The following is an 18957-nucleotide window of genomic DNA, read 5'->3' on the forward strand; positions in this document are numbered from 1 at the left end:
CTCGATAGGAGATAACAGAAACACAAGATGCCTCGAATTTTATGACGCGAATAATACAAATTCAAAATATGTCGTATCTTATTAATTGTTCGTAGATAGCGCGTTGTAACGAATCTCAGTGAGGTATCAAGAGCGTAGGATCCTTTACCTAAACGTTTGTAATTTTTGCGCTTCAGTTTCATATCGTAAGACTTATACCGATTGACATGTTGGCCGTTTTATTTTGAATAATCGTATTCAGGGCTAAAAAGCACTGAAACGATGCATGAGAGAAGAGGAGCTAAGAATAATTAGAGGATAAGCGCGCGAGACAACAATGGCACTTCATTCTTGTGTTAAATTGCTGAATTTCGTAGCTAAGCATTAACCCTTTGCACTGTTGACATTTTACTGCCATTTCACAAGCATCAATGAACAAAGGTTATAGAGAAAGTTTCATAATCGTCGAGTTCGCGGTAAATATACATATATATAAAAGGAGCAAAGCACAAAGGGTTAAAATACATCGTAAGATGAAACAAAATAAGCGTAACGAAGGCGCCCTAAAATATGCGACACACGCCTCGTAGAAGAAAAAAGTGTTAATTGATTTGAGGGTAGAGTAAAATCAGTGGTAGGTGAAGATTATGGCGAAGATGGCAGAAAAGATGCTCGATGAATTTCTTCCGTAGATAGTGATCCCTTCTGAAATACTTTTCCTCCTGCTGTTATACGATTTTTTTCGTTAATCGTTGTCACCGAAGAATCGGATCAACTCCTTTCTTTCGTTATGGCGTGAAATGAATGCCGCGATCGATCTGAGCTTTGTCGTATGCTTTTAAAGTCATCGACGAGTAGCTTTGTTCTTTTTTCGTCCGGATGTCTGGATAAACTACAAGGAGGTCTGATCGGTTTTGTCGTTTTTATTTACGGTTCGTGAATGTTGCGTATTCCACTTTGTTTAGTTAGATGTAAAGAGAGAGAAAGGGAGGGAGAGGGACAGCGAGCGATAGCGTCTGAGTTAGAATTACATATTGTAAAGAAATTGTTATACTTCTTTTTTTATGTCATCGCAAGTCGCAAGTGTAGGAAATTTAAAGTCTAAACTGACCTCAGACTCGGATCGACCGATATTTTCCTCGATCCGAAGACGTTCTTCTTTGGAGACAGCTTCTTTTCCGGTAAGATTTGCCTTTGGCACAACCTTCTTTTCCACGCTTGTCTCTTCCTTGTTCGCGTTTTCTCCATCATTTCGATTTTCTACAGAATTACCCGCTTTCGTTCTTTTCGTGGAGCCAGTTATCGCTTCGATTTGCTCGGATTCCTCCTTAGCTGATTTCTTCGTTACTTTCAGTTTATCATCGTCGTTGACCGTACGATTAGTCGTACGAGTGGTTGTATTGGAGGCAAGCGAGTCGTTCACAGCTGTACCAGTAACAAAAGGTCTGCGGTGCCGCCCTCTGTAACTAATAACTCTACGACGAGGATGTTGCGTTCTTCTTGTTTCTTTTATCGAATCCTTTTGATCTTCGTTCGATGGGCTTACATAACGATGATCCTGCCTACCGTCCTGAGATTTACGTCCAAACTCGTGATTAGGATTAAATTCGATCCTTTGTCGGCGGCGATTAAATTTATTCGCCGACCTTTCGGATTGAGTAGAAGGACGCGTCGTGGTTGACAACGATGAACTCAACTTCGATTCTTCGCCATCCTTCACCACGTTTCTTCTAACTTCGCCAGTTTGTTGGCTGCTACTGACCTTTTCGTCTGTCGAATAATTCTCTTGCAAATGTGCAGCATGCGTTCCATTTTCTATATATAATAACCCTGTTTCTGTTACGGATTCTAAGATGTTTGTTTTAGTCGTGAAATTAGATTGTACTTCGGTTACAGAGGTTGAAGTGGAGTCAGTATTTTTAATAGACAGGGTAGCGTCGTCATTAGTCAAGGATTCACTGGTCGTAGAAACAATAGACTCGGGTTCATTAGAGGATAGAGAAGTAAATGTAACAGGTGAATCGGTCGGAGAAATTACGGGTATAGATATCGAAGGTGCTGCATTTGTTTCCAAACTTGGTATCTCCGTAAAGAGATCTATATCTTTTTCTGTTTGCACTCGATTCGTCGATGGTGCTATACTTTCGTCTCTGTCTTTAACTTCGTTACTTTTCGTGAAAAAATCGGGCTTTAAAGTTGTAATAACTTGGGTCGAAGATTTGGAATTTTCTTCGCTATCATTATGGTTAAAATCGGTAACAATCGTTCTACCTGCATTGGGTTGTTCGATTTCGTTAGCGATCTTGGAAGAAACATTTTCTTTGCTTTCTATCGACAATGTTGTCCACTCGGTGGTTGATTCGTCGTTCTTTACTTGTTCTAGTATCGGATTTTCCGTTTCGCTTCTAGTAACATAAAAACCACGGGGGACTTGGCTTTGCATTAAATCAACTAAAGGAATACCACGCATAGTGGTAGGTTTTAGGGTGACAGTCGTTGACGAATCCTGTCGATCGATCCTCTTCTTGTTAGTCAACGAAATATCGTTTTCGTCGATATTATCCTCAACGTAATACGTGTCTATACTATCCACGGATAAATCTAAATCATTTTGTATCGCGTAGTCTGTCTCTTCCTTTTGATCATGCTTATTTGGCATTAAAGTTGTTGGTTCTGCATTGAAAATTGTATCATTCCGAACACTTGTTCCCTCGAGAATGCGGTTCGTGTTTTTTTCATGCGATAAAATCTCTTCGTCCTTCGCTTTAAGAGGAAACAAGCTCAAGAATATGGGTGACGGACTGCTGGCGTATTCGTTCGTTTGATAACCAATTAGTTCCTTGAGGGTTGGTAGTCTATTGACTTCCGAGCTGGCGACCTGAAAATTAGAAGAGGGTAGCACGCTTAATGACGATCTTCCGAAACCTTTCTCTTCGATCTCTCTCTTTTCAGCATTCTCGGGGCAATCTCTTTTTGTCTTAAACGAGAAGAGAGAGAAGGTAAAGAAAGTGGACGATCCTCTGCGCTGATATCGGTGATTCTATGCTGATTTTCTGCTTGTCAGCTATAGAGGTTTGACGATCATTGATTCGATTATCCTGGCAGCTTTGTTCCGGTATTCAAGATCGGGGAAATTAGTTGACAGTGATTCGACGAAGGACAGAAGAGGAGAGAACTTTCACCTATTTTTTGACTCGTAGATCGTTAGATATCTTGTGAATTTTTCATGATACATGATAAGGATAATCGTGTCTATATATATATATACATTATCGATGAACGATTCGAGAAGACGCGTTTTATTACTTGGTAGAGTCCCTACTGCCGATCAAATTGTTGAACACCGATTCGATCTCGATCGTGGACGATTCATGAGATTCCGTGGTGAATCGTGCCTGATAAAGAAATTCACCCTCTATGGGCAACGTGGATCTTTCGACTTGGCCCTGGCGAATCTCATTCACCGATTCGTCCTCGTTCCCTTCCGATTCATCCAGGGAATCTGTAGATCTTTCCAGCGTATCGGAGATCGGGGAGGCTGTAGTAGCAGGATGTTCCAATCGAGCGATCGTAGTCTGAAGGGGAATCTTCGTGTTCGACGTTAACGAAGAGTATTTCGTTTTTATCAGAATCTTTTGTCTTTCCGTGGTGGCCGATTCCTCGACGGATGTGACCAATCGCGTCACCAGCGGTTGCGAAGAAGGCGTAGTCACGTAATCTCCATCTACGAAGTTCTGAACCTCCGCTCGTTCCTCGTTCAAACTCGTCCAAGTAGTCGAATCTGCCTCTTCGTTCTGATTACGCGGTGTCGTTCGTAAAGATTGTTGCCTTCTATAAGCATCCGCCACGTAGTCGAATTTCTTCGCTGGAATCAGAGTCTCCGTGACCGGTGGTTCTGTGCTGGACACTGGACGTCTCGCGTAGAAACGCGTTCTCACCTGCGTCGAGGAGTCGAAGCTGGGCGAATGCGTAGCATCTGCAAGCGATTCTTCGTTCTCTTCTCGCTGATTCCTCGTTATCTCTCGATATTTGTAACGCGTCCTCGGTTGACGAAAGTTCTGATATCTAGACTTGTGATTGTTCGATTCTCCGGATTCCTCTGGTAACGAATCGAGAGAATAAAGACCCTCCACGCTCGCCGTTTTCTTCAGTGATTCTGGGACTCTATAACGAGGGCGAATCTCTGGTGAACGATTATTAAAGGATACCGATCGATGGCTTTCTTCGTTTTCTGAGGATTCGTCGACGTTTGCGGAGCTTTTATCGAGTGTCGTTTCGCTTTGTACAGTTACCGGAAACGGAGAACGTCTTTCACTGGTCGATGGAGTAGTGTAGCGGTTCCAGAATTCTTCCGATTCCCTTGCGGCGGATGGAGTAATAGGGTAGAAGGTTTCATCGTAGGCTCGATTGATTCTTGGAGTAGCGTTTTCGACATTACGTCGCACTTCCAACTGCAATTCCTTCTCGTCCCCGAATTTATTCTCATCTATGAAATCTTCTTCGATAAATCCCGTTGTTCTCGCGGTTGTAGAGGAGACCGGTCTACGACGAACGAACAGGCTCTTTCTACGTTTCGACAGACCCACTTCGTTTCTCTCGCTAGTTGAAGGCACGTGGGACGAAGTTTCTATATTTGGATACCAATTGTTGGTGATATTTTCCGAAGAAGAAGAAGAAGCAACTGGCCGCCTGCTTACAAATTTCTTTCTCACGTATCTGGAGTCTAAATAGTACGTTCTATTGTATGTCTCTAACCTACGGTTGGATTGGAAAGCCGCGGAAGGTGTAGTGAGCTGCGAAATAGTGGTTGGCAGGGCGTCGAGTTCGTTCCTCGATGGTAACGTTTCATCCGAAATATCATTCGCGTCGGTGAAATTAATTAAGAAATTCGATGACGTGGTTGATTCCGTTGCACCGGTTTCCATTGTCCACTCCTCTTTGCTTGTCGTGGAATCGACCGCAACGGCGGTAACATTATCGATTATCGTCGAGGCCATCGTAACGACATCGGATTCGGAGAAACCAGTGTCACTGATCGCAGTTTCTGCAGTCGACGTTTCCAAAGTGACTCCTGTGAAACCATCGGTTATATCCAAGTCGATCGTTTCTGCCGTCACAGTTTCGGTCGTTGACAAACCGAAATTTTCCGTCGAAACGTCCGACGTTTCAGCAACGATCGTACTCGTCGCATCTTCTCTAGGAGTCGTAGATCGAAATCTAAGCAAAATTTGATCCTTTTCCGTGGAAGAATCAGCATCTACCGTGGATACCGTGCTTTGAATCGGCCGAACACGCTTGATCACTTTCCTCCTACGGGGAATTAATTTATTTTCTTCTTGTTCTGCTTGCGATGTAGCTGTTGTGCTCGATGTAACGGGCCGTCTTCTTAGCAAAACTTTTCTGCGCCTCGGAACAGCAAAGTTTATATTCTCTTCGTTAACCGTTTCGGTATTGTTCGCAGGAAGGACGATGATCACGTTTGGTTCAAAATCTTGCAGTTTGATAGCGCTATCGGTCGTTGTAAGGACTTGATCGAGCCCTTCGCTAGGATCGACTCGATCGTCCGTCTCCGTGTTCACTTCGTTCTCTATTGTCAATTCCGTGGTACGAACAGCTTCGACGGTGTTCGTCTCGGTATCTAAACCAGTAATCGTAGTTTCTTGCGTTTCCGGTGATATCGTCGTTGGAGATAAAACTTTATCGGTTTCGTCTATGGAATTCACGATCGGTCGTTCGGTCGTAGTTACAATTATGGGTATGGTGGTGTCGTTCAAAGAACGATCGACGATCGAGTCCGTTGTTGTAGTAGATGTCGAAGAATAGAAGAAATCTGGCGCGGCTTCGCTGGTTTTTTCTTCCGTCTCCTTTTTGAACTCACCAATTTCTACGTTGTTTCTTTTCCTCGTATATCTTGTCCTGGCGTACACGTCTCTGTTCAATGCAGTCGGCTTTTTGAATACCTTGATGTTGGTGATTTTATCGTTATCTATCTCGTCCTTAACCGTGTTTTTCGATCTCGAAGATAAGCTCCTTCTGGGATAACCTTGGGCGATCCTAACGATAGGACTGTCCTCGAGTTCGTTAGCTTTGGTGGATTCGGTGGTGGTTTTAGCAATTGGCCGGCGGAACCGCGTTCTCGAAGCATCCGTGGCAATGGCCGTGCTAACAGGAGGTTCCGTAGTTCGAATGCGTTCTCTAACTACGGAGTTGGACGAATCTTCGTTTCTAACTCTGAAGGTCGGCGGCGTGTATCTACTCACTCCTCTGCTTTTCGACCTTCCACGAGTGTGCGCTGTCTCTTTGACAACGCCGCCGCGAGAAGATTCGATTTGCTCGTTCTCAGTGGTCGGCTCGTTTCGACCGGCGTTCTCCTGCCTCGGTCTTAATCGATCTCGTCCTACCAAAAAGGACGAGCGCGTTTGGTTTCGCGACGATATACTCACCTTGGACCTCGTCTGATCGTTGGACGGTGGCAACGGAGTGGTGGTAGGCTCGGTCGTAGGTCTATTTCTTCGGTTAAAGCTAAAAGGCCTTGGCTGAGATACCGATGCGGTGTTGATCCTTGTATTTGGAACCGACAACGTAGACAAGTTCGCTGGTGCCGTAGTTAGGAGGATTTCCGTAGCCGAATCCTCGACGAGTTTCACAGATTCGGTGGTAGTCGAGCTAGCCTCTGGAGTCGTTGTCGGAATCGGTTTTTCCGTTTCCGACTCGACGAGGATATCGTTCGGTGTCGAAGATAAGCCAATCGAAGGTAAAATATTGATCACTGGACTCGTCGCGGTGGTGGTATCCACCTTTTGATCGATTTCGGTCGCTTCGCTCGAGACCGATTCCGTAATTGGTTCTTGGCTAGTGGATGCCACTTGCGAAACAACCTCCGTGGAATGTGAAGTCGTGCTTCTGAATCTTTGAACGCTAACATACCTAAAGAATATTTAAATAATTAGATAACAGTCGCTTGAAGTTTACTAAATGGCGGAGATTGTTTTAGGTATAGAAACCTGGATTTAGTTGTCTGTGGACTTTCTTCGTTTGCGGATGAACGAGATTCCTGATCTCTGGTATTTTCGGAAGAACTCGTCTCGGTATTTCTATAATCGAAAGAAGCAAGTTATTCGCTTTTCGAAATTGTATTCTTTTTACTTTTGGCAAACAGCGATTTTGAATTAAACGCGAACTTACTTGGGAAACACGCTGGGACGCCGGCGTCGGCTGGGAATAGGCGCCTCTTCTTCCGTGTTCTTATTTTTCTCCTCAACGTCGTTCTCGTATCTGAGGGATTTCCATTGCAACGTTTACAAGAACAACATCGTCCTCCTGCGTCTATTCTCTTTCACTTACCTTGAGGTGGAAGGTCGAGCGCGTCTGATGTTGATATAATTAGGCGTCGCTCTCTGCGTCGAGCTAGCTAAGAAAGGATTGCTAATAGTCTGTTCCTCGGATGAAGCTACATCCGTGTTATCTTCATCGAGATCTTCTTCTTCGTCGAGTTGCTCGTCTTCGATCGGCGGTTCCTTCGTAGACGGCCTGTATCAAGGGAACGAAACGAACGAAACGTTATAGTTACGCAACGAATGAAACATCAGAACGTGCGATATCACGTACTTTGGTCTCTCGATGGTCACGTATTGCGGTTTTTGCGAGCGCCTCAAACTCTTCACTTCCGGAACCTCGTCCAATCCCTCGAACTGCGCACTTCCTGGCCCATTCGCGTAATTTGTATTCGTAGAAGTACGTTGCTTATTTGTAACTTTAGCAGCTTGTCGATTCAGTACACGTTCGTACAAAGTGCGACTTATCGTAGCAGGAGTAGCGTTTACGCTGCCAGAATTCGCACTGTTGTCAGCATTCTTGTCTTGAAGTAACAGCTGCTTTTCTAGTTGCTCTATACCACCTGCTTTCTTGATCAGCATTATTAGCTCTTTGATAACCCTAGGATCCTCTTCGTCCTCAATATTGGTAATCTCAGGCTCATTTTTCCCAACCTTCGAGGTGGTCGTAGGCGCTTCTGTCGTACTCGTAGTCGTAGTCGTACTAGGCTTGTTTCTGGTAATCGTTTTATACAAAAGCGCTTTCGGAGTGGTAGTCGTTTTAGGCTCTTCTTCCTCTCCCTCTTCTTCATCCTCCTCTTCGACTTCGTCGTCGTCCTCGTCGTAGTACTCGTACTCTTCCTCCGTGTCTGGTTTTTCGGGGGATGGTCGACGCGTAGTGCTATAGAGATAAGTGGTACGGCTGGTGGCAGCGGTTATCGGCGCTCTGGTCGTCGACGCGGACGACTGAGACGTTTTCGATTTGGGACATACAACGTTGCGCGGATAATCGCAGGAATCGGCTGCCTTGTTAAACACCAAACCTGTGCGATCGAAGGAGAATCATTTTTAGAACGAGTAGACGATCTCTGAAACGGATTTTCGGATGATTGCGATCGAATTACCAGAAGGACACGTAAACTGGTGCGCTACTACGCCAAGACCTCCTGGGCCGCTCTCCAAACACCAGAAGTATTTCTTGCAATCTCGGGGATGCGGGAAGAATCCTTCGTCTTCGCACTTGAAATCTATCGAAAATAAAAAGTTAATATTTCTGCGGTGTGGCGTTTGCGAAATATCGCGGCTAAGTTACCTGTCCCGGGATCGGGTGTCGTTGGCGGTTCCGGAGTAGTCAGTTTATTACTCAACGATCTTTCGTTCGAGTTGCTGTTGGTTTCTTCTTTGCGGCGAGCTTGCTTTCTACGATTCCGATTGGAACTCGATCGATCTTTCGACGATCTCCTTTTATTCTTGTTGCTCGGTCTTTCGTTTTTGTTTGCAGTCTTAACCGTGTTTCCTCTCTCGGAGCTATCCTCTTCGTCGGAGGATGGGTCGTACGATCGTCTGTCGACTCGTTGATCCTCCTCTTCCTCTTCGCTGGTTTTAGGACGCGAAAACGTCCGATACTTTGGTCTCGAGGAGGACGCTCGGATCTTCGGGGCAGGCGCTGCAGTCGTGGTGCTTCGTCTACCACCTTTTCTTCTTACGGTATTGCTCTGAACACCTTGGGCTCTGGGTTTCTTACGATTGTCCACTGTTTTTGACTTCTGAACGGTATTCCTGAAGTTTCAAAGGAAACATCGCTATCGGTGTCGTTGAAACTGTAAAGCAGCGATTCGTCGACTCGGTGTACTTACGAGCTGTCTGTCAAGAGCATCTCTTTAGCCGCTTCGATCAGAGGATACGGACGATCGTGACATTTGCCCCGGAAATCGTCGTTGTCGATCGTCCAAAACATAATTCCCCCCAAGTTCTTCTCGTTCGCGTATTTGGCTTTTAACTTGACTATATCTTCGTCGTCGTAACCTACCCATTGGTCTCCTTTGTACGCATAAGGACCCATAGCTTTTGCATTTGGCTGAACCACCTGCCACTCGTCCGATTGCGCTAGGCTCTCGCAAATCTGTGGAAACGGTATCGTATTATTTGGTCTTAAAATTAATATCCCGATGATAAACGGCAAAAGCTAACTTCGTAGTAAGCGAGGTAGCCTTTCTCGCGGGTCGCGTCGCCTTCGACTCCTGGACCATCGGCCGGCGAACCTAGATCAGTGGCATCCTCGTTGAAAAGCGTGTAGGATCGGCCGTACGTTGGAATTCCTAGGATTATCTTGCCCGGAGAGGCACCCTTTTTCAGCAGATAGTTCACAGTGTAATCCTGGAAACGTTATCGCTAGCGTTAGCGTTTACGAGATTCCACACACCGATCCATACTGCCAAAGTCTTACGATCGTTAACTCGGTGTCGTAATTGTATTCGTTGTCCTCTTCCAGAGGATATAGAGGAGAGTGATGATCGACGGCTGGTTCGTAAGACGAATGGTAGTCATACGATAAAAGATTGATGAAATCCAAGTATTCGTTTAATCTAGGAATATCGTAGCCTTTGTCGATGTACTCGATACCAGCTGGCATCGCCAACGTTAGTAAAAGTCTCGGTCTTCCGGTCTTTGAAGACTCCCTCTCAAACTCCTCTCTCAGTTCCTTTGTAATCAAATATGAATGGTTTCGGGAGAAGCATAACGCGTTAATAACATACAGTTAGCTAGATCGGTGAGATATTAATTTTTGTTACTTTACCTGCACCAAGCTGGCATAGTTGTCTTTGTCCCGAGGCTTTCCACCGTCCCTAAAAGCTGGATATTCCCAGTCGAGATCGAGACCGTCAAAGTGATTCTTTCGAAGGAACTTTATGGCGTTCTTGACGAATTCTCGTCTTCTGTCAGGGTCGGCAACCATCGGTGAAAACCTACTGGAACCTTCGTTCCAACCTCCGATAGCCAACAGGGTTTTCAAGTTCTTGTTGTATGTTTTTAAGCCAGTGAACTTGGCGTATCCACCTTTAAAAGTTGCGCAAGGTTAATCGATGCAATTTTTTTCGTGTCCGGACGAATCTGGTTTCTCGTCCTCTCTCTCTCTCTCTCTCTCTCTCTTTCCCTCTCTTTGTTTGTCATACCTTTCTCGATGTCTTGGTATTTGTCGAAAGGCTTCAAGGCATTGTCCTTGGTGAAACCACCGAAAGCGTAGATTAGATGGGTGCATAAATACGGATTGATGTTTTGCGGTGAGAACTTGGCAGTGCCTGGTCGATAGATCGACCAGTTTGTATAATAGCATACGATCTTGCGTTCGGCGTTACCTATGTTAGACCGAGTATTCCTTTGTTAATTTCGTTTTGTACAGGTGCTTTAGCTAGCGTAACTCTTTCATAGAAAGACAAGCACGAGTGGTCGACAGAGAAACTTTGCGGAGAAATTGAAACGCGATTGAACTTTCATTTGTCGAGCGAGAAACAGATCCGCGAATCGCATACGCCACGAATTTTCATGCCTGTAATCTCGCGTTAACACAAACGAATTGCCTTTCTGACGCGAATCTATATAATAAAATCTGTCGTACTTGCTACTTTTATCGCTTTTTACCCGTTTAACGAGAAGAAAATTACCGTTTGCCGATAATTGCAAACTGTTCGTTAATGCTTATACACAAGTACTTACATTAGCCCGGTCATCAGTGATCGCTCATCGTGTTCGTAATTTAGGATTATACGTATATACTCGTAGATAGTTAGTGAGAAACACGGTGACTGGTGCGTCGCGATTTCTCTTTTATTTTCACACGTTTCCTTCATTGATAACCCGATTTGCAGTCGCCTTGACGAACCGTTGTCGGTACTCGCTTTCGATCGGGAATTATCCTCGATGCTTTCACTGATCGCGCACGAATCGAGGCCGTTCAGAAAGAATGTAAAAATCGAGACCAGAATCAAGATCGTACCTGACCCTGACCACCCACGTGGCACAGAGACTCGTCAACTCGGTCAATGATTTTGTTCCATCGATCACTGATAACGCACTGTTCAACTGCATTTCAGTCGCTACCGGTCTTCGGTTATTACCAGGAGTTTTCTAACATGAAATTCTATACACCGAATTGGAAAGTTTGTTTTCGTTTTCGATTTTCACTAGCAATATACTAGCAATACGTAAGTAAAAGTAGAATTTTATATAGTTTCCACGATCGTTTTCCTCGATTCGCACGCTTCGCACAAAGCGGAATTGTGCTTGCATTCGTGTTTGTGTCACGACTGACAGGATAATGATAATCGAGCAAGGAATAGGAACTACACCCGGGGCAAAGATCGACAGCGATACAGAAAGCGTCCGAGATTCTGTTTCATTCCTACACGCTGGCAATAGTTTCGCGTTATATGAACGTTACAGAGACGGTAATGGAGTTAAGCGCAGCGCATAATACCGGAGATAATATCGGTAAGAGGCTCGAGACACGCGGTGTTACCCGCAAATCTGGAATTCCTACCGCAGCTGTATCAAACACGCTGTCTACCTGCTACCGAGACCGCTAAAACGCTCTGTTTCTTATTTCTGATCCTGATTATCGATGTTTGAACGAGTATTGTCGCCTAAGTACGACGTCCTACGATCGAAAAGAAGTTAGTGGTCGTTAGGTCTACAGGATACGTACAGTGTCCGGTATACTTAATGATCCGAAGCAGTTGATCTGGTCGTTAGAAACTACGTTACGTTCTATAGCTGTGCGAAGTAGCATTGGCAATCTCGCGACGCGAGGAATTTTGCGAGTGTTCTTCCTTCTGTACATCTTCATTTATCGCAACGAGATTTTCGTTAATGCCCGATTAAGTGAACGTTTACCGATTAAATTCATTTATCTGAACACGAGCTTCTATTACGTGGACGAAAAATAATAGCAGGAAAATCGATGAGCTGCTATCATACGAATTCTAATTGTGTAAACTGTTTGTCTACCGACAAGATCAGATAAATAGAGTTCTACCGTAATACGCGATATACGTACGCGATAGATCGCGATCGTATCTTTATCGTATTTCTTTATCGAAATGATCCGACACGTCGACTATAAGTTTTTTCCTGCAAATCGGGCAACGATTATCGTATCGATTACGAAACACGGGGTAGAAATTTGGCGAGAACGATCGCATTAAATATCCCGACGGTTTTATGCCTACAATGTTCATACTTTCGAGGTTTATTGCCCCTTTCCCTATACATATCGACTACACCTCGAATGGGGCCCCGTTTTTGCTTCGATCGTTTTCTCCGAGAAGGTGCATACGTTTCACTGGTCGAGATCTGGCGAGTTCAGTGAAACTGCACCCGCGTGCGTGCACCGATCCCCACGTGCTGCACCGGTTATGCTAGAGAAATTACAGGAGAGAGATCAGAGACTCGGTCACAAAGTAAATGGGCTATTCGTCGTTCCAACCTTGTCGACCCAATTTTTTATTTCGATAGGAACAAGCGCAAGTTTTATTCTTACTGTATCATAGTCTTTCAGTCATTCGTTCGCAACGATAGATGAAAAGATCGCGACGATAATTATCGTTACTAATTAATCACTCTTATAGGATAAACTCGTAGTGTCGATTCGCGGGCTGTTTCTCAACTTGCGGAAAATTACAAGTCAACGTGGAATTTAGCTATCGCACGTCTTGCTTTCCGCCATCGACTCGGAGACACGAAACTACTTCTCCAAGTACAAGTTCCTTTCGGAGATACTCACCGTTGTGAATCGTCGCAAGCAGAATGCTTAAGCAAAGTAGCAGCGACACTGTTCGGTTCTCCTGTAACGGAAAAGCGATGCGGCGCATTAATAATTTGTTATTCGATGTGGCTACGGAGCACGAATAATTAACTGTATCTGCGTGTAAATGGTTTCGTGGTCAGTTAGCATGAGTGACGCGTGTTACGGTGAAACTGACCGCGTACTTACCTATCTTCATCTATGCCTAGAGTAAACACGATGCGTGCGTGCAAGAGTCAGTCTTCTTTCGTTTAATAATAATATAATTATTAATATTCTCTATACATAAGCGAGAATGAGCAGCTTGTGAACTTTTGACGGATCTTGGCAGCCGCGAGCAATTTTCATATTTTTCTACGCGAAATCACGGACGAAATTAGCATCTTGCGTAAGTTTATCATAAGAAGCCTCTTAATATGATACTAAAAGTCGTGACGCGATAATAGCGTGGCCCGTCGAAATTAACGAATTAAGTAGATTTACTTATCAACAGAATAAGTAGACACGCTACTCGATGTAGCCCGCGGCTACAGTGTGTTAATCATCGCAGCGTTAAAGACTCGCTATAAACTTTCATCCAATCTATCTCTACGATCGATCTCCGTCTCGAATTGTGGTATTAGAAGTAGATCCGGCGGTTTGTGCGCTCTATATTAAAAACTCCCACGTCGACTAAGATACTAAGGATAACGTTTTAACCGTGGAAAGAGAAGCTATCGATCGATCGATGAACGGCGAGTCGTTATGGGGTCGCGTTGGCGAGCAGCGCACCTGCCAACACACAGCGGAGATTCCGATTATATCGAAGACCTCGAGGATAAATCGACGTATCCGGCAAATAGAACAGGACCGTGACACCCAACGAGCCACTCCTCGTTACGTAACGAGTGCGTAAAGAGAAAGCAAAAAGAAAGAACATCGTTCCGCGACGACTTTCTCGTACGTTTCGGCCAGCGAGCGCGTTACGTTAACGTTACGTCGTAACGTCATTCCTGACGATAGAACAATAATTAGCATGGCCGGGAGAAGAAGCTGAGAAGGCTTGAAACGACCGTCGTCGATCGCGCATTCCACTATTACGATCGACAGGGGTGCGCCCGATTTTTCCGCTTCTTCGTTTCAACGGAGTAACGCCAAATGATATCGTTTTCCGACACAAGCAGTTCGTTTACAAGCACCATAAAGAGAAGGAGAATAAAGAGAAGAATTTTTGATTTCTCGTTGGAAGATTTAAAATCGGAACATCGCGTGGCAAAGAGAAAACAGTGGCGATTGAATAAATTGTATGTATAGCCGCACGCTAACATGGACGTGGGTGAGTCGAAAATTCCCCGCGGACCTATCTAAATGTCAAATAACTTTCTACGAGAACGGCAGACTCGTAGCTCTACAAGCGCGCTTCAACCGGGAAATTGTTCTGGCTAGCGACTGCAAACGATACGGTGTGCAACGCGTGAAAACCACCTGCTCCACTGACGAGTTCCATTCGGGAAGTTTCATAACCGGAACGGAAATATTCGCGAGGATTTCGGTGATTCCGATCGTCACGGAAGCTCCGACTGGTATCAGTTATCGCTGTGCAAACTTTGAAAATGTAGATATTTCAACTGGTTGTTTAGAAGTGAAAGCGTAATTATATTCGAACGTTATTCGTTGAATTCCAAGATTCTGTTCGTACCTATGCAAAGATTTAGCAAAGAGATTGTAGGTGCCGTCCGGTGATTTCAATGCTCGCAATAGCCGTAAAGACCTGAATTCGAACCTCATCGATCATAGATGATTCGCAAGTTTTGATTGTTTTTACCAGGAAATGTCAATCGCAGGTACTTTCGATTCCTCATGCAAAAAGAAAGACTATTACTCGATGTGAAAGCAGCGGGTAATAGGAATTATCGATACAGGAAAGACAGGAACGCGTTACTTGGACCAAAAGTTACATCGATTCGGCCACCGATCGGTACCCTGTAATATGTGGCAATTATCGAGGTTCAATGTTACGCAACCGTTTCAATCGGAACCGATTATTTGGATGGAACTGGCGACGAATCGTCAAACGAGCAACTTATTTACATTCGATCCGTACGACCGCCACTGGACACGCTTCGAGTTCCTGTGACATTTGAACGGCTCGTTGACGTCCAGACGATTTCGATGACTTCACCCTTCGCTTTAATTCCGTTACTTGTTGTCGATGACTCAACACCGAGACCTTTTCAGAGAATCAATCGATACGTGTATTATGTAGAACGAGTCGCGTCCGTTTAGATTTAGAACCGGGATTCTCGTGCGTTGCTCTACGAGCAAAAGTAGAAGGCTTAGCTTCTCGAAATGTTTCGTCCGGCAGATGGGGAATTCCATCTTCTAAGTTTAGGAAAACAGGCACGTTGAGAAAATAAGTGTCAACGACGTTCGTATCGAGCGAAACAAAGGTCGAAAGCGAAACACGCTCGCGAGGATCTTTCGATATTCCAGGCACGCAGGGACGAAAGAACGAAATGAGAGATAGTTAATTTTATCGTAACCTTGAAGATCCAGAATCTAGTACCGGTAGCTGCAAACCAGTTGCAAAGGTTACCGGACGATTCGTGCGACATTGTAACGAGGGTTACCATATTCAATGACTTTAATTATTTTGAATCCTGTATTCCATATCGTTTCTCATATCGCGATGAAATTCTCGCTCGATTACAGCTCCGATACCCTTCTGTTCCTGAGATTTCCAATTATCGCCGCAATCGCGAATCGCACGGAGAAGCAACGATCGTTTGGTAAGATTCAATTATGAGTAATCTTGAGAAAGAATGGTAACCGTGGATTTACTTAACGTTGATCAAGTGGTAATTGAAGATCGGGATCAGCTATAATGGAAATTGCATCGAGTTGCGTCCGTTTCTAAACTGTAGACTACTTGTTGGGTTTTGAAAATCCAAGTTATAATCGGTTAGCCTTAAACGAAAGAGTAATTTATTGTTTCACATCCCTATGGAACATGTAGTCGAAAGTAAAGCCGAGTCGGGTCGATCTGTCTCTGGCGGATAAATCTAGCGTGGTTTGGTCACTTTTACTTTCCATGGAATTCGCTTCGAGGCACCGGACTCTCGCTCTGTTTACCAGGAAACTAATAGTACGATCGTACCCTTAATTAAATCTTCTTTATCGTTCTTAATTACCAGAGGGAATCCTGACGATTCGCAACATAATGGAGCCCGGTGGTCCTCGTTCTTTGCTTTATTCATTTACGTTTTTCCTTTCGTTTCACTATTTTCAGTTCCGCATTCGGTTCGGCGATTCCTCGCTTCGTTCTTTTTCTGTATTTTACAATCGCAAGAAATCGACCGTAAAACATGGAAAATTATGCGGGATCCGTGGAATCCGGTTAGCGTCGTTAGGAGAGATCGAAAATGCAAATCGGAGCAAGATCATAAAATCGGATGCCCGATTTAACGTGAAATGTGTCCATGCCTTTTTTAATTTCTTTATCGATGAAAAAAGCTTACTTTCTGCCGTAAATAGGCAGGTCATAATTGACGACTAAAAGGAAAAGAAAGATCGCTGAACGAGTCTCTGAAAGGTCAGCAGATGGCCTTCCTTGCACGCTCCAAGTACTTTTTTCGTTCTTTTCTTCTCTTCTCTCGCTTTTAGTCTTCGTCCACTGTCTGCTTTTTCCGTCCGTTCGTCCGTAAGCGAACGAAACATTCCTTTGCCGACATTTTTTCCAAGGACGTTATAAGCTACTTCGAATAAGAAAAGTTCGTCTAAGCTCTATTAGCTATCGTTCTATGATTTCCCTACCACGTGAAAGCGATAACGTTTAATTAAACGGAATAGATTATTCATTTTACACTTGGTTGCGTCAATCGGTTGCACAATTATTTCCGATTGATTCCGTCTATGGTTTAGTTAATGGTTCTTGAAAAATGCCTGCAGCATTTCGAATTTCACGTTGTGTAAACGTTACAGAAATCTTAGATCGGCCCTATTCGCCATGGATCACTCTTCCAAGGACGCGCGTAACTGTTTCTTCATCTCGAGGCTTAGACATGCTACGTTTCTTTTCTGCCATAGGTGAGAAAGTAGCACGATTCTGATCAAAAGAAGGTACCTAAGTACTTATGCATGTATGTAAAATGATATTTTCGGAGCAAGTACATAGGATGGCAGGAGGTCGGTTTGGGTAAAGCGGGTAAAGAGAACTGTTACGACCTCGACTGTTTTGCAATCTCGAATTGCTACATGCATTCGCTCCTTCTTTGCTTGTCGCGGCGGCTTAAAGTGAAGTGTGCAGTTGAAGGCAGTGGTATGGCTCGAATAACCGGTAGATTTCCTCTCCCTCCTCTACCGGCAGGAAGCCGACGATCGTTCTCAAGTATTTGATATGCATGTAGATCTCGCCCTCGAACAATCCGGTCAGCCCAGCCCCAACTTTGAAAACGCGCGGCGCCGCTCTACGAGGATTTTGTCCGTTGATGCTACCTACAATTGCCCCAGGATTCTACATTCTACTCTATCTTATCTTTCTTTCAACGGTCTAGGCCGTTTTCTTCCTCGGAGAAACTAACGTTTAGCACCAGTCATAATTTACTGAATAAAGTATGGAGAAAGTGATATCGATCAACGACCTAAAGAAGTTTTGCGGTGCCGCAAGTTTATTTTTGATGCACCGAGTTCTGACGTCCAAATCATATTTCTTGATTATCGATTCATCTCCTTGCAAGAGAACACCCTACGTTGCCTATTAACTTGCAACAGCGAACCGTCGAAACGTGGATGAGAATCGGGTCAACCTAGACCGAAAAGCCATAGGAAGATGAACATCGAACCACTCACACGGTGTTTTTTTACGTCATGATTATCATTCATTCTCGGAACGAGAAAGTTCCTTAGTGCTATGCTACCGTTACTTGTTGAATTTTTTACCTAAATTGTTCGAGCGGCTTTTCAAAGAGACCTGTCTTTTCTCATATAAGATTTTAACGAACTCTTTGCCAAAGGAAAAGATCGATAAAAGTGTAAATAATAACACCTTTGTAGTACTTAAGATGACTAGAGAATCTTTACAGGATCTTGCGTCTGTGTGCCAATCCTTATACTTAATTCGATGTTAACTACGTTTTTGTAAACAGAACAAAATTAATTGGAGTATCTGATCTTACCCAATCCATTTTCGTTGTTTGATTATCGATCCCCGGTTGTCGATTGTCTTCGTTGGAAATTCGTCAGGTCGAGCACATCGCGCACTATGCTTGCATAGACACGACTTCTCGATTCCCCGTGTACACGTTTCCGGTGCACTCGCGACCTTGTACCTGTACGTCGACACCGAAGGACACTGAAAGAATCGCGTGCACCGTTCTCCAGGGCAAGGAGTATGAGACTAAGTGTTGAGCAGAAGGTGGAGAAGGCACTGTTACTTTCATGGGTCGTTTCCACCTCTACCGTAAGACTCCCCGAGCCTCTCGAGCCATTCCTGCCACTCCTTCTAACAGAGGTGAAAGGAAAACATTTCTTCCCTTCCACCTTCACCCGAATCCTCTGCGAGTTCGCTTCTTTTAATACTGATATATCAAAAGCACTGGTATCTTCGCCTGTTTTTTATCCAATTTGTTTACGGCAGAAACGTCCTAGAGCTGATTTAAATTTTTTGACACGCCTCACTTTTTTTTAACTTTCTCAGATTAGTCTATAAATCATCCCGATTTTTTTTCTATGCAAATTCTCCTTAGTCGCTCCATACGATAATCGTAAATTTCAACGCAAAATTACTATCGAGGTGACATCAGAACGTATTAACGAATTAAAAAAGGATTATGCTTTGGGAAGCGACTGTACAGGTAGTTTAGAAGTTACAATACAATAAAACGTTTT

General features: G+C 44.2%; 3 protein-coding genes across 4 annotated transcripts in view; 1 reads left to right on the plus strand and 2 right to left on the minus strand.

Moving 5' to 3' along the window:
* LOC117160955 (uncharacterized) overlaps positions 1 to 18504 on the minus strand; it is a 20798-nt gene extending 2294 nt beyond the window's left edge. The window contains exons 1-15 of one of the 2 annotated variants that reach the window (XM_033342086.2): positions 18246 to 18503; positions 13072 to 13132; positions 10466 to 10648; positions 10090 to 10349; positions 9739 to 9993; positions 9483 to 9668; positions 9149 to 9414; positions 8605 to 9071; positions 8417 to 8539; positions 7588 to 8335; positions 7324 to 7509; positions 7165 to 7254; positions 6984 to 7073; positions 6423 to 6906; positions 1091 to 2857 (exon numbers count right to left, since the gene is read on the minus strand). In XM_033342086.2, the coding sequence (XP_033197977.2) occupies positions 1091 to 2857; positions 6423 to 6906; positions 6984 to 7073; positions 7165 to 7254; positions 7324 to 7509; positions 7588 to 8335; positions 8417 to 8539; positions 8605 to 9071; positions 9149 to 9414; positions 9483 to 9668; positions 9739 to 9993; positions 10090 to 10349; positions 10466 to 10648; positions 13072 to 13132; positions 18246 to 18254 (5175 nt within the window). In that variant the 5' untranslated portion in view covers positions 18255 to 18503. Of the gene's footprint in view, positions 1 to 1090; positions 2858 to 6422; positions 6907 to 6983; positions 7074 to 7164; positions 7255 to 7323; positions 7510 to 7587; positions 8336 to 8416; positions 8540 to 8604; positions 9072 to 9148; positions 9415 to 9482; positions 9669 to 9738; positions 9994 to 10089; positions 10350 to 10465; positions 10649 to 13071; positions 13133 to 18245 lie in introns of both variants that reach the window. The other variant, XM_076617838.1, reaches the window with a different exon arrangement.
* LOC143302578 (uncharacterized) lies at positions 2853 to 6416 on the minus strand. The gene has a single exon (XM_076617840.1). The coding sequence runs from the start codon at positions 4974 to 4976 to the stop codon at positions 3282 to 3284; it is 1695 nt and encodes a 564-aa protein (XP_076473955.1). The 5' UTR covers positions 4977 to 6416; the 3' UTR covers positions 2853 to 3281.
* LOC117160973 (prohormone-1) overlaps positions 11396 to 18957 on the plus strand; it is a 49111-nt gene continuing 41549 nt past the window's right edge. The window contains exon 1 of the mRNA XM_076617853.1: positions 11396 to 11494. The gene's annotated coding sequence lies outside the window, so the exon portion shown is untranslated. The remainder of the gene's footprint in view (positions 11495 to 18957) is intronic.

This window comes from Bombus vancouverensis, chromosome 4 (genome assembly GCF_051014615.1).
Source record: "Bombus vancouverensis nearcticus chromosome 4, iyBomVanc1_principal, whole genome shotgun sequence".
Lineage (NCBI taxonomy): Eukaryota > Metazoa > Arthropoda > Insecta > Hymenoptera > Apidae > Bombus > Bombus vancouverensis.

Bases quoted from the DNA above. Each gene is read 5' to 3' on its own strand.
- LOC143302578 (XM_076617840.1), bottom strand. From the start codon at position 4,976: ATGGCCTCGACGATAATCGATAATGTTACCGCCGTTGCGGTCGATTCC.